Source organism: Ciona robusta, chromosome 11 (assembly GCF_009617815.1).
Source record: "Ciona robusta chromosome 11, ASM961781v2".
NCBI lineage: Eukaryota > Metazoa > Chordata > Ascidiacea > Phlebobranchia > Cionidae > Ciona > Ciona robusta.
The window spans coordinates 8,288,976-8,304,377 of NC_143245.1; the positions used below are offsets into that span (position 1 = coordinate 8,288,976).

Sequence of the window (15,402 nt, forward strand, 5' to 3'; positions counted from 1 at the left end):
GCGAGTTTTCAGTTCGTTGGGCATGACGGCGTGGTGTGAGGTGCAGTTGTACAACGCTTTGTAATGGATTTGGTTTATTTATACCCGCATAGCGAGGAAACGACATTCATTATAACACAGGTGTTCAGTTTCATACACTTTGTTCCAGCTTACGAGTTACTGCCTATGTAACTTTGTGGGTGATTATTTGTTTAGGTACGAAGTTCAGAGTTCTGTGAAACATAATATGGCGAGAGGCAGGGTAGCTTATAGATCAAAATGTCGGTGTTTATAATGCAAGGATACGGTGGTAGTTTGTGTACATTAGTTCAGTTATTGGTAGTCGAGGCGTTGTGTAAACAAAGGTATATGATAAAGTCCAACCGTTTGTCGTGGTAGAAGTGTTTTAGTTTCCGTAACTCAGTATTTCGTGAGCGGTTTAGATGATATATATGTGTATATATATATAGTATATATATATATGTGTGTATAGTATATGTAGACTCGCATATTTCGTGTGTTGTCACGAAAGCTTTAGTTTGGGCAGAAATTTAATTAAAATTAAAACTAATTATGCAGGTCAAGACATCAAGTCTGATTAATAGTACAGCAAATGTACATTTTCGTTGTTAAAGAAAAACGTTAGTACTTTCCAAACCACGGTTAATAATAGTTAACATATCTTTACTTTCTCCCAAGTCATCGACCGATCTTTTCACAGGACCGAGTCATTTTAGTCATCGATGTTTGTGGTGTGTCGGATTAACTTATGTTTAGAATATAAATCTCGAATTTAGTCCGTGTGACGTAACAGTCGGTGACGTAACAGTGACGTAATAAAGGCCAAAGTGGAATACGAGAACGTACGCCTTTCTTTAGGCCGCGAGGGCGATTCTTTCAATAATTGCTTCAATTGTTCATATTGTTGCCGAAAAAACTCTGAACAAAGCGATATGGGAGCAGAGCCTGCATCCACCGTATGCGAGGGGACGCTGGAAAAGAAAGTGGACCGTCGGAGGATCCGTATCGGGCCGGTGTGGAAACGAAAGTTTTGCGTGCTGGATAGCGAAGCCCTGCGATTGTACAGAGGCTCCAAACGTGATGGACGATGTCATAGAACTGTACCGTTATGTCATATTAAGAAAGTGACGAAAATACACGAAGAAGAAACCACAAGAACGGATTATTTTAACGTGGAAACCGAGCAAGGGGAGGTCATGACATTCCGGTGCAAGGAAGGCACCGGTTGGGTGGCGCAAATACAAATACAACTCATACATTATAAGGTTTGTATATTGTTTGTATCATATATACACTATAAGGTGTGTAACTATGTATATTGTTTGTGTGTATTTTGGTGGTGGTGGGCCAACTCTGGTCAAAATCTCAGCCTTTTTGCTGTAAGACCTCACTTATAGAATATTGCGTTTCTGGAGTTATATAAACTGGCCTGACGCTTGCTATAGTCGGATAAAATAGAAAGTGAATAAATATTGAGTCAATGCAGTCACATATAAGGATCTATTGGCACTACAGAACTCAGCTTCGCCTTTATCGCCTAAAATGGTAAATTTGAAACTGAGCGCCCAAGTCTCGCGTTCGCTTTGATCGCAAGCGTGTGAATCAAGCGATTGAAATGTAACAACAAATTATTGGATTTACGCCATTTGGTTAATCGATTGTGGTATTGTATGATCTTTGGTGTAATTCAACTGTGTTGGTGAAATAAGGGAACCGATGCCGCTGGCGTACAGCAGACGGTGGGAGAAAATCGGGAAAAAGAGGAATCGGTGATATATTAAAGAAACTAAGCGGAGAAAAAGCGAGAGAAATGGGCGAACATTATTGAGTATGCGTGTAAGGAGAATGGGGGTGGGGAAGCCCTCGCAATAACACACATGTTGTTTGAAATGTCGCCCTGCTGTCAAAATATTTATGTCAAGCCTGGCTTCTGTATGGATAAGCTGTGTAATTATTGTTGCACCCCATGCTCGCTGTCGAGTTATAACATGGGTGTCTTCTTATACACCAGACACACATGGTGTATTCATACACCTCATGCTCACTGTCGAGTTATAACATGGGTGTATTCGTATACACCAGACACACATGGTGTATTCATACACCTCATGCTCACCGTCGAGTTACAACATGGGTGTCTTCTTATACACCATCAGACACACATAGTGTATTCATACACCTCATGCTCACTGTAGAGTTATAACGTGGGTGTCTTCTTATACACCAGACACACATGGTGTAACATTGTGCTCACTGTACAGTTGTTTTAACACACGTAATTCGGCCTCACGCGTACCCCATTAATAAATCAACCCCTTATTAATTAGTCGCCAATTCGAACTATTTCCAATGAAACCGCTGTACAGGAACTTGTAAATTGCATTCCAGTTTCCTGCTACATCGGGTTGAATTACAAACCGCCTCCAAATTCTCATTACTCGAGTATCGAAAACCAAAGCTTCGTGCTCTTACGCCCTGTATTGCACTGCATGTGCGGCCATATTAGGCAAATGATTCTTTTCTTCGGCCGCCCAAATATTAAACGTAAATTAATGGCACAGTTTGGATTTCAAAACTACGTTCCACAAAGTTGTAAGCATACATTAATATAGTTTAACATTTATAACAACATATTTGGTATGGTAGCGAAAATCAAATTATTTAAAAGGTCGAAAAAATAAAAATGTCAACAAAACGTCAGACGTAAAATATATTATGGGTTAAAATAATTTGAGGAAAAGTGTGGAATAAAAGCTTGGCTGTCGGTGCTAAACATTATCTTCCTACATGCACAATGTTTGGTCCTAACTGAACAGTTTCTAAGCTGGCCGTGGCTGCTTCGCTTATGGTTGTTGCATCCACATGCTAATCCCAAAATGGCAGCCAGGAGTTTCTAGCAGAGATATAATCGATTTGTGGTGTTTATTGTTTAGCACGGGTGTTCAGATTCGGGTATTTTTGTCGCTGCTGAATTATGATAAGAATCGTTTCGTTTGTTGTGAAACAATGAACCGCGTAATTCGCTTTGATGAGTTGTTCTAAATCCGGCAAACGGCGTGGCTCAGTGGTTTATGGATCGCTATGTAACTTAGGGTTCGAGGTTCGTCTTTGCCACCAATGTGGCGTATGTATCCTTGGGCAAGACATATAAGTAATTGCTCCAACCCAGTGGTCACTAGTGGGTTGTCTAAGTTTTCAACCATGCAGAAAAACAGTCACCTACAAAGTTACATACGTGGTAACTTGTTAGCGGGTACGAGGTGTATGAAACATAACACCCCTGTTATAACGACTGTCGTTTCTCCGCCTTGCGAGGATAAATAAGTTACATACTTGGTGCAGCACGAGGTGTATGAAACAGATTGTTATACCGACCGTCGCTACCACACACGTGAGCTGAATGTCATTCTATCATTAATTTCAAACCCGGAACCAAATATTATATCTCCAGCAGCGCACGCCTTGAAATATTTCACTCCCATGAAATCAAATATACGCCCCCACTTAACCACATAAACCACATGCGGCGAATCACACCTGGATAAATCAAAGCAAGCCAAGGATAAAGGACCTCCTTACCAGATGCCTAAATAATTAAACCGGTATTGAAGTGTCAGATAGGATTTTTCATGGCGATAATATATATAGTAAGGTAGGGGAAGTTGGGACACACGTATTGTCCCATTTTACCCCGCGTCTCAACTTTCAATCGAAGGCGGTTTTTACATTTCTGTGACGTCAATATCGTGGTATTTGTTCCAAAGTCTATCCAAGTAAAAGTAAGATTGTTATGAACCGGTACCATGGTTCCCATACAATAGAGACGCGACGCGGAGCGGGAAAGTTAATTAGACAAAGAAAGTCCTTTTCTCAATAAATATTTTTGTGTGGCTGGAACGTTATGGTTGATAGTACTGCCTAGTACCTACACATGTTATACGGGTTGTAGACGCTACAATACACGTACTAATGTATTATATATAGCACGAGATATTACTCAGAGTGTAAGTTGTGAATTTGACACCAGTTAGAAAACCAATGACGTCAAAATGAGGTCAATTGTCATCGTCACTGACCGATTTGTGACGTTTGATAAAGTGACGTCGCCATTTTTGGTGTTGGTTTCGTTTTAAAGTTTTTAAATAAACCGTAGTAAGTGAAAAGTCGTGTTGTGTTTACCGCTGTGTTGGTGATTGTAGCTTTACACAACGGGTATTTGTGTGCGTTTATTATGGCTTACAATATGCACTAAATATACGATGTTGCGTCAGGTTTATTTTTGGAAGTTTATTCGACAATTTTGGCCCAAAAACGTTGGTCGTTTCGGCAACACCGCGGGGATTATGAAACCGCACGGTTCGTTTGGCTTCGTTGTTCAGGAGAATCGACGTAATTGTTCTGTTGTGGTTTAAGTTAGTAGTTTGAACCCAGGATCCTTCGAAAAGGAGAATGTATATCAAACCACGCAGTGTATTTTAACTAAACACTGAATACACGATTAATTATAGCCAGGATATGCCCGATTTAACCTCATATTACGAACACCCCTTGTTCAAATAAATGTTTACTTGGGTTTAACCCATAAGCGATATAGCGACTGTGGTTTCACCGTTACTTCTGGCCGTTTTGATTTTGTTTGCTACTCTAATCTTCGTTACCGTGATGGAAGAGACAAATAAAGTCATTTATTTAAAAAAAAAAGATAATAAATTCCAGTTATTTTCATTTTTATTGAGAATTGGAACCCGAGATGTCGTCGCGCAGATGTGAATCATGCCTGTGACGTCACAATACCGACGTGCGACTAACAAGTTATTGTTCGAAAAAATAACGAACTTATTAAAAATGTTTAAAATAATTTCTCCCACTAAACCTGCTGGCGCCTCCAGCTATGACATAATAAGGTATTGAGGTTGTTTATTATTTCTTGGGTTCGATTAATCTAAATCCCCCATTAGCGAAGCCTGTAGTTCGAAATAATGGCGGCGGCCCCGACCGTTTAACGCTTAGTGGTTAATGGTTAAAACTGCCTCAAAAGCTTCCCAGTTTAATTATCTTTGCCTCAGTGAATGAAGGCTTGCGGAGAATCACTTGTGGTAAATGGCGTCTTATCCCAATGCGCTACTGGCCCAGGATAACATCAAGCCAGCCCGGCTCTTTGAAAGTTCTTTTCTCCTCACTTAAGCACTTCTCAGTCCTTCGTGGGTAGATAGCACGTCTTTATCTTGCCCCGCATCGCTTACTTTCCATTAGCCGAAGACGAGATCGGTTTAATCGAAATTCCAATTGCTGTTCTCGTTATTCGCTGATGAGAAAAGTGTTTTGATATCAGTTTTCTTTTCCTACCAAAAATTCGACGTTAGCGTGACGTCATATGGTTGAATACGTCACTGTGACGTCGTGTGAGTAAAATGGCACAATTTATGTATCTTTTACAAGGTATCTACGTACAGTTATACGCAAATAGGTGCGAAAGGTTGGAATGACAGACGGTATGGCAGGTTATAAATAAAACATATTTCCATGTCTGGTGTCTAGGATCTCACTTGTACAATACAACATTTTAAAAGTATTGTCGCTGTAACATTGAAAAGCAAAATGAAATTGAAATATTAATATCCCGTTCTCCTGGAACACTTCTGTAGGACAATGGTACTTGAGGGAATATGATGTCATAATACCTCGTTTATTACGTAATTTCCTGTGGCTAAGTTTGAAGAATGAACTTAAAATGAACTGTTGTATAGGAAGGTGTATTGGCCATAACGTTAAGTTATAACTCGTTTTTAAGATAGAATTTAACGAATCCTTGAACAGCTAATATGATTTATCAAACTTTTGTAAAACAGCATGTTTTAGCAAACATAGTAGGGCGGGGGAAAATGGGACATCTTTTTACTCGATTTTAGACCGTTGTTTATTGTTTGAAACACGATCCGGATCTTTGGATATTATGTGATAAAGGTGTCCCATCTTTTCCCACCCTACTGTATAAGTTGAAATCGCCAAGCAAAAAATTAAGTACGTGTACTGTGGCCGTAAAACAAATAGGAAGTCTCCGGTTTTAAATCATTTAGTAACGGCATGCAGACGCCACATTAATTAAAAACTTTTAATTGGGAAAGGGAAATGGTTCGTGATAATTAGCGATTATTCAATTATATAACAATGCAACAGGAAGTTGGGGACGCCTATGATGAATGCGAATCATTAATAACGATGACGGTAATCAGCACGAGAGTTATATGCACGTTTTATCACCACCTAACTAAAGGGCTCTTGGGTTGGAGTGGATTGGGATAAAATTTACAAGTGTAATATTTTGGAATAAGAAATATAAATGAACGAATGAATCTTATTTATCCTTACATGGCGGGGAAACGGCAGTCGTTATAACACGGGTATTCGTTTCCTACACCTTATGCCCGCTTACAAATTACCGCGTATGTAACTTTGTGGGTGATTGTTTTTCTGTATGGCTGACATTTTCGATAACCCATTAGTGACCACTGTTTTTCAGCGTTATTTATATTAAAGGTAACAGTTATACGTAATGCTCAAAATGATAAAATGTTTTTATTCCATCAGAACCGCCAAGACATCATGAGATACAAACAACTTAACAGCTCCATCATCACTGCTGAGAGCGCCATCCAACGGTTACGTTCCACTTCACCGAACAATAATGACGTCAATGGCACCAACGTCATCGACCTGAAAATGAAAGATTGTCGGAAAGTTGAACTTCCTAACCATCGTAACAGCGGGACGGGTGAGGATTAATGAATGCAACTTATTTACTGTATAAAGTACTGGCATGCTATATGGGACCTGCATACCGTTTCTTACATATTGTACAGTGGGTGTTTCGTACGGGGTTCATTGTTTACGAAAAGTAGTGATTATATTTTACCTAAGTGTGGTCTTTATTTAGAGTGGGACATGGAATTTAGACCAGATTTGTCCATTATCCCAACAAAAAGGTTGCTACAACCCATTAGTGACCACTGGATTGGAACAATGCACATCTTGTCTTAAATTACGTTTCATTCACCTAACTAACCACTGAACCACAGCGCTGGTCATCAATTTTAACATAGATAAACCCAATGCAGTTTTACAGCTAATTAAACAGTGTTGCCATATACAAAACTTATCCCAGTGTTCCCCAATATAAACCTCCCTTTCTTCCAGGAATCGGCATCACTGTAATTCCCCTCAGCGACGGTAAAGTGGTCGTGAACCGAGTCCTTGAAGGCGGACCTGCCATGCGATTGGGTGTTATCCAGCCACGTGATCAGATAGTAGCAGCCAATGGGAACCGAGTAACGAGCGTCGAGATGTTGTCAGAAGTCGTGAGAAATTCCCCAGTCTCTGTGACGTTGATAATTAAACCAAGGATCGCTAAATCGTAAGTGTGACATAACAATATAACGATAACAATATTCTACACAAATATAAATGGGGCCAAAAAATACAAACGATTATGTTTATGGCTATTGGAAATAAAAAAATGAACACACGTCGTCATTGGAGTTAGTTCTGTTGAATATATTGCACTGTGGGGTAAGATGGGTATGACATAATGTCCCATATTTTCTGATCATGTTTTAGACAATTAACAACGCGTGAACGCTCTTTTAATATCAGTTACATAAAACATCTTTTTTTAATACCTATGGTATGAAGCATATACTACCGCAACAACGTTCTAAAAATACTTTGGTGTAAAGGGCATTAATACTTTATGACATTCCATTAATGGCGGTTCAAAAACATGCGGAAATTATTTGTCAATTATATTTGCTCATGCATTATTTAAACGATAAACCCTCCTCTACCGTACGGTATGTTATCATTTGAATTAATTTTTCATGCTTGTAAACAACAAGAGTTTATTATTTTTTATTAAGATGCTTATTTGTATTTCATTTTTATCCCGGCTTAGCATCAATATTTCACCATATTATATTTTATGTATAAATTATTGTTTTTTTTTATTTACAGGCCCTCACCGTTACCGGACGACCCGAAAGCTCTCCTGCAAAAGGAAAACGATAATTACCCCGAATATATCAACACTGGCAACCTGCCGAGTTTAGAAAAAGGTAAAACTAAAGTTCGCAACTTACAAGTCGTATTCGGAAAACGCAATTTCTAACAAACTTATCCGTAGCGTGTTTTAACGACTGTTGTTTTGCTGCTAATTTCTTTTTCATCGTTGTTTTAATTAACTACAACCTTCGTTGTAATCGAAAAGATAACTAAACCTGTTACCTTGTTGGGTGATCCTTATGCGCGCCGTCAAGCAGACAGTCATTTTAAAAGGGTGATGAACCTCTTAACCCCAGGCCAAATGGAGTGGTGTCTTACCATATATTAAATATAGACATAGACCTTAAACTAGCAAACTATCCATGTATATGTAAGTAACGATTCTATTTTTAGGTTTATTACGTCAAAGTACAAGAGAACGAAGTTCGCCAAGACATTTCAAATTCTTTTGAATGAAAGCGACCCCTAAACCTTTTAAAAAGATATCGATGTTGCCCTCCAAGCGAAAACAAATGGTCAACACTGCTGCTGACGTCAAACGTCTTCTTTTTTGACAAATATATCCAGAATGGAGATATAGGCGGTAGATAGGAAGTTATGTTATTAGAAGCTACGCCAATTATTCCGAATTACCGACAGTACAGCGTTATTACACAAGTTATGCTCGTTTTACAAACTACTTATTTATCTTTTGTTGTTGCATGTTGTGTTTTGCCGGATGTAAAATAAATCTTCAATGAAAATTTGACCAACTGTTTTTTTTCACGTAGTATATTAGTATTTCAGTCTTTTTGCAGTTTTATCTGTATTTGCTTTTTCTTATTTAAAAAGTTGCGTATATAAGCAGATTCAGAAGTATGAATAAAAGTTATTTAAGCATGACTTATAACACGGGTGTTGTGTTTCATACACCTCGTGCTCGTTAACAAGTTTTACCATGTATGTAACTTTGTGGGTGATTAATATTATAGATAGGGCAGTAACATTATACACATGATACAATTTAGTCGCACAGCTTGTGACTTGTAGGAACTTCTTTGTGTACGAGCCTAATCCTGCTCATATAGAAGGGCATACCTGGCTATTAAAACATCATTATGCGATCATGGTAACGGTTAAATGCAAATACAGTGTATCCTAAATGTGAATTTAATTGTCGATGGTATTTACAGATAATACCATTCCAAACAACGTACGTAATGTACTGCATATACTGTAAACAGTAACTGTCCTAAATTCCTAACTTGTAAATATCTTGCTCGTTTTAAAATACTAAAACATCAAGAACTTTTCGTTGCAGTTTATGGCGCCCTAACAATACGGCGACCCCAACAATATGTAATGTGTATAGATCCACAGCGCACTCTAACGGTTGGCGCGTAAAGTAAATATTACGAACGTGTTTGCAGCTTCAGGTGTATAGTTAATGTGGAGTTTGTTTAACTGCAATGTAAGCCAGGTCTGCCAGGAAATGTTGGTTTTAACTTTTAGGCTGGTTATTATTGAGTGGCCATGTTGTAGACTTTATAATTTACTGAATAATAGGTTAATTGGGAAATATTAAGTGATGGAAAAAAGGAATGTGCTAAGATAAACACACACAACGGTTACTGTTTGCGACAAAGGAATATTTTAGAAATATTTGTCTTCCAATTACAGAGTAATTTGGTTTATAAATTAGTTCCAACTTACTGGGAAGGTGCGAGTTATATTATTGGCTTTAACATGCTTTTAAAGTATATTTATTCATTATATTATTAACTGACCGTCACTTTAGACTTTTCATTGTTTCTCAACATATTATGTTTTAACAGGTACATACCGTACTTGGAACTTTGCATATGTTAAAAGGTAAAACCAAATTTGAAACATATATTTTATTGAAATTACAAACATAGGCTACCCTTACCTTTTAAATTGAAATAAATTCAACAAATCAATATAATCTTTATGTTGCTGAAGATGTTATAATAAGTTCTTCCTAACAGGTAAAGAGTTCATGTTACATTAATACATGGCAAGGCTGTATATCCTAATCCCTGAATTTAAGAAATTACAAATTTCACTTATTTATTATAATATAATTAAACACATAGCGCGCTACAACACATGTAAAAATTGAGGTTATATTTGCGAAATACATTGAGTAACACAGTCCACTATGCAATAACATATGCATAGTTAAAATAAAATTATGAAAAAAGTAATTAATAATAATTGCACATTTCACATTTGATAAGTGGGTAATTGCTATAATACTGGTTACAAATACTGGTACAAGCATAAATTGAGTTGAGTATGTTAGAATTATATAATAATGACATTTATTGTGCTCATATTGCTATTAGAAATAATATATTCAAAAAACTGATCTTCTGTCATAAAAACTAAGGTATTATTGAAACAAACATATTTGTAATCATATATTAACACTGTTTAAAGCTTGTAGTTAAGGGTGGTTGATTTCTTTTTAGTAAAAGCTATGATTCTGTGGTTTAAATATTTAATCTGGAATCCCATATAAGAGTCTTGTGTAAGAGGCGTATCCCCTCCAGCTATATTATAGCCAGATTTTTTATCCAGGCAAACCAAGGCAGCCAGAATTGCCATATGTGCAGTTAGGCCGTATATCAGGTGTTTGTTGTGCTTTGGGTTGAAAACTTCTGCTATAAAGTCGCAGCCGGTGTCTGATTGGGGTTGTGAGTTGAATTTGAATAAGTGGAGGTACAATCCTGGTGTGATTTTAGATTGAACATATTTGTGTGATGAGCTGTCCAAGAAGAAATCAAGTCTACAAGCAAATATATCATCCACTTCATCTGTGTTTATGTTTAACTTCACATCTTGAACATCTTTAATAAAACCTATAACAGGGGTGACCAGTAGTCGTGTGTACGATACTGTGGGGAACATGGCACCAAGCACTTCAACTTGAGATGGCTTCAACCCTATTTCTTCCCATGTCTCACGTAAAGCAGTAGCCACAATATTATCATCAGTATCGTCTTGTTTACCACCAGGAAAACATACATCCCCTTGATGGCTGCCGACTTTATCGGTACGTTTAGTTAAAAGTACAAACAATTCCCCTTCATGTTCAAAGAGTGGAACCAAAACAGCAGCTCTGAATAAAATGTTAAATATTGTTAACTATTAACTTCAACTTAATTATTCATGGGCAGTAGTGGCAGCATTGATTCTTGAACCTTTGCAGTCTAGCCTTATAAAAAACTTAATAAATTTTACTTATCTTTTCGAATACAATAGCAAAATCAAAGGGAATAAGCAACTAAATACTAGTCTTTAAAATATTCCGTGTGTAAAAACTACTAGAGATAAAAACTGGTAATTAGTCTATACATGCTTTTACATGAAACACTTGTATACCGTTTCAGGCTTGATTTTTCAATCTTAAGCGTTTCTTCTTTATATTTTTCCATATGCAACTTCATTCTATTTAAGATATTAGTAAACTTTTCCATATTGCCTAATGAAAATAGGTTTATCTGCGAAAGCAATGATTTATTTATTCAGATTGAACTCAAATTGGATGCAAAGAAACAATATCTTGAATATATATTATACTGTATTATACAGAACACATTATTTGGTGCAGAAGCGTGCAAATACAGAAACGATTGCAAATGACATGATTTGTATATAGCCTACTGCATGCAACTTGTTATATTTTTAGTTTATTTCGCTTGTCCTTGGGCAGCGACAGCAGCCATAGCTTTATCAACTGTTTCCTTGTCACCCAGGAACTGCATTGAAACTATAGGTTTCATGTTTTCATCCAGTTTATAATAGAAAGGGATTCCTGTAGGTATGTTAAGTGCCATAATCCTTTCATTTGACATGTCATCTAAATACTTGACAATCCCACGGAGACTGTTGCCATGAGCTGCTATAATAACCTTCTTCCCAGCTTTAATGCTCGGCACAATTTCATCATTCCAGTAAGGTAAGGTTCTCTTAATAGTAAGTTCCAAACTCTCACATTTTGGCATGTCTGCTGGGTCTACATCTTTGTATCTCTCATCTTTGTTTATGTTGTCATAATACTTGTGTCCTGGCTCCATTTCTGGGGGTGGGACATTAAAACTTCGACGCCATAAATGTACTTGCTCTGCACCGTATTTCTTGGCAGTTTCACTTTTATTCAGCCCAGTTAAACCACCGTAATGACGCTCATTTAAACGCCATGTCTTCTTAACAGGTAGGTCTTTCGCGTCCAAGGCGCACAGAACAGAATCTAAAGTGTCCTGTGCCCGTGATAGTACCGATGTATACGCTAAATCAAAGGTATACCCTCCGTCCTTTAGAGCTTTTCCAGCAGATTTCGCTTCTTCTTTCCCTTTATCACTTAATTGTGCATCGTACCACCCGGTAAAGAAGTTTGCCTTGTTCCATTCGCTTTCACCATGCCGAACCATTACTACGGTGTATTCAATCATTTTTAGTTGTACAAATGAAACCTTTGGTAAAGTAAAATACTCTCAACGTACCGTACACACTGAAGTCTGTGTCTAAGGTACTGCGTACATGACTCTGCACACAAACCTAGCAGCAAAAAAGGTTAAATTTTTCAGGCGTGTCAATAAAAAAAATTGCACAGGTCATAATACAAAACTGGAAACTAATTAGAATAATATAAATGTTTAAACATTTAGGATCGTAATAAACTTTTCTTAAATGTTTTGTTATTTTGATCCCCAGATAATAATTGAAAAACTGCAAGCGCGCCGTCAGTGGCGTTAAATTAACGCCCCACGTTTCGAGTTCTTTCTTTTCCTTTCTACAAAAACTTTTGTGGCATCATCGTTTCGTGTCTAACCTGACTTAAATGTAAGTTATTATGCTATAATATATTAGTTTTTGCATGTTATATTATGCGTAATACTACACATACGTTTTTGAGACTTTTTTACCGTCAAAAATGGGGAAAATCGACGGCCGCTTTTTTGCAAATTCAAAATGGCGGAATGAACACTATATTGATTTAAAGGAATTAGAAAGACACTTTACACGTTTGATCTACATACTCCGCTTTTTGAAAATGTTTATGTGTATGTAAATTACATGTTAGTGCAAATAAAACCTTTGAGTATGACTACAATATTCCTAAGTTTATTTTTAGTGAAATTGACATAGTTTTACCTCTAAGTTAAAATTAGGTTCACATTTATCACGAACATCAATCTTGAAATGTAGGCTCATGGTAAAAAGTCATTTGTTACATGTGACCCTAATAAATAATTAATTTTGCTAACATGTTAAAATAGTTCCTGCACAGGTCATTTATATTGCCAAATAAACCTTAATAAATGGTTGCAAATAAATAGCAAATAACCTAAGTTACGGGTAAAATTGTTAAAAAAAACGTTATTGGTGCAAAAGTAAACTTTCACATAAGAGATCCGAGGGTAACATGTTAACTAAAATGAAAAACACTCTGTTTAAATAATGAGATTTAAACACCTTTTATTTCGTGTTTTTTTGGCTAAAAGATAAGTAAAAATGTAAAAAAAAACATTCTATAAGAAAGCTGGTATTTCTGTTGGCAGTATCAGTTTTTATGGGAGAATCCATATTTTTCGCTACAATTATAAATACTAGGATATCAACCATATTATAAAGATAAAGAGTAATGTCTATATACTGACTGACTTTATACACCCAGCATGCGTTACGTGGCTGCTTATCTACTCGCCGCACTCGGTGGAAACGAAAGTCCGTCGTCCAGCGATATCAAAAATATCTTGGGCAGCGTCGGCATCGACGTAGATGATGATAAACTTAACATGGTCATCAAGGAGTTGAAGGGGAAGAACTTGGAAGAAGTGATTGCTGCAGGTGAGAGTGGGGAGTGTATGGTCAAATGTGTTTTAAGCTGGAGATGACTCACTACCCAAAATAAAAGGAAGTAGGAAATAATAGAAAATAAAAGTTGTTAAATACCAATTTCACTGATGTAGTTGCATTCCTTTGTTGGGATGGTAAAAGTCCCACAAATGGAAGGTTTTATTCAGAATTCATTTGGGGCTAATGGATGCCAGGCTCTTACATGCCGATGATGAAAAAATATCACCATCTTTCGACTGATATTTAGTGATGTTTTCTTCACTTTGACCTGAGGCATGCTACAAGCCAAGCTCATATTTATAATTTATGTATTCATTTTGATGAATCTCTTTGTTTGGTGCAGACAGTACTTGGTTTAGTAACTGATGTTTGTTGATGAAGAATTCTATAATTCTTTGGTTAATGCTAAATCTTTGGTGCACCATAGATAGATTTAGGTTTGTTGGGTATTTAGTAACAGTGGTTTATTCTGTTATGATGCAAAGGAATTGTCCAACAATACGAGTGTTAGAAAAAGGGTCAATTTTGCCAAACGCATACCACAATTTAAGTTAATCAATTTGTCATTACAGGAAATGAAAAACTTGCAAGCGTACCATCCGGTGGTGGTGGTGCTGTTGCTGCCTCCGGTGGTGCAGCAGCCGCAGATGAAGGTAAGTCTTTGGGGAGTTAAAATGGGGATGCGGAAAACAATGGAGAATAAATTATAAAAGTGCAGGTTTACTGGGATTGAGCTTAAACAAGTTGACTCTTAGTCATGAGCTTTTCAGCTTGGTTTGGCCTAACAAATCTATAAGCTATATAGATGTCCCCGTTTGGTTACAGTCATCCCTATTTCTCCTTGATTCTTACCCAGTGCATGGATATTTCTCTCGCACTGCATTTACCTGGAGATACATTATGTCTTCCTTTGCTTGTTGCTTCTCTGTTTGGGAAAGCTGAGCAATTGAAGCAACAAAATAACTAAACCCCTAAAGAAACTATTGCTTTATTATTTATGAGGTCTGAGTTGGGATTTTCTAGCAATTAATTTTTTAACTGATGTTTCAACCTCTTGATCAGATCATCTTTATAGTTTGACCTGGTCGTGGTTGTTTGGCAACTTTATTTACTATGTTATAACTTAGCCCCGCTGTATTTACTAAGTACCAAGCTGGTTTTTACCCTAATATTTATCTTTTAATACTCCAGCCCCCAAAGAAGAGGCAAAGAAAGAGGAATCTGAAGAAGAGTCCGATGACGACATGGGATTCGGGTTGTTTGATTAAGTTGTAAAACTAATAAAGAATCCTCTACGAAACAATGTTGTTTATTTGGGTTGTCTGGTTTAGAAGTTATAACATGTGTGTTTTTTTAATTCATATTATGTAACCTGCTTTGGGTAAAGTTGCCTTTGGAGTTTTTCTTAGGAAATCATTTGTGACCACTCGATCTGAGCAGATGCGAGTACATCTAGCTTTTATCTAAATGGCCAACAACAAG

General features: G+C 37.0%; 3 protein-coding genes and 1 pseudogene across 4 annotated transcripts; 2 read left to right on the forward strand and 2 right to left on the reverse strand.

Moving 5' to 3' along the window:
- The first annotated feature begins 660 nt into the window (after positions 1-660).
- Positions 661-8,803, forward strand: LOC149729116 (uncharacterized). The gene is made up of 5 exons (XM_089888863.1): positions 661-1,265; positions 6,589-6,772; positions 7,195-7,411; positions 8,008-8,108; positions 8,449-8,803. Exons 1-5 carry the CDS (start codon positions 933-935, stop codon positions 8,505-8,507), a joined length of 894 nt encoding a protein of 297 aa, XP_089744989.1. The 5' UTR covers positions 661-932; the 3' UTR covers positions 8,508-8,803.
- A 1,308-nt stretch (positions 8,804-10,111) lies between these two features.
- LOC149729117 (peroxisomal coenzyme A diphosphatase NUDT7-like) lies at positions 10,112-11,577 on the reverse strand. The gene is made up of 2 exons (XM_089888864.1): positions 11,443-11,577; positions 10,112-11,179 (listed from the first exon to the last, which is right to left on the reverse strand). Exons 1-2 carry the CDS (start codon positions 11,535-11,537, stop codon positions 10,492-10,494), a joined length of 783 nt encoding a protein of 260 aa, XP_089744990.1. The 5' UTR covers positions 11,538-11,577; the 3' UTR covers positions 10,112-10,491.
- Positions 11,578-11,623: 46 nt separating this feature from the next.
- On the reverse strand, positions 11,624-12,619 carry LOC149729118 (phosphoglycerate mutase 1 pseudogene; annotated as a pseudogene). The gene has a single exon (XR_016386057.1). The product of XR_016386057.1 is annotated as a phosphoglycerate mutase 1 pseudogene (transcript).
- Positions 12,620-12,774: 155 nt separating this feature from the next.
- LOC149729119 (uncharacterized) lies at positions 12,775-15,223 on the forward strand. The gene is made up of 4 exons (XM_089888870.1): positions 12,775-12,903; positions 13,739-13,911; positions 14,493-14,573; positions 15,112-15,223. Exons 2-4 carry the CDS (start codon positions 13,740-13,742, stop codon positions 15,186-15,188), a joined length of 330 nt encoding a protein of 109 aa, XP_089744996.1. The 5' UTR covers positions 12,775-12,903; position 13,739; the 3' UTR covers positions 15,189-15,223.
- The last annotated feature ends 179 nt before the right edge of the window (positions 15,224-15,402 follow it).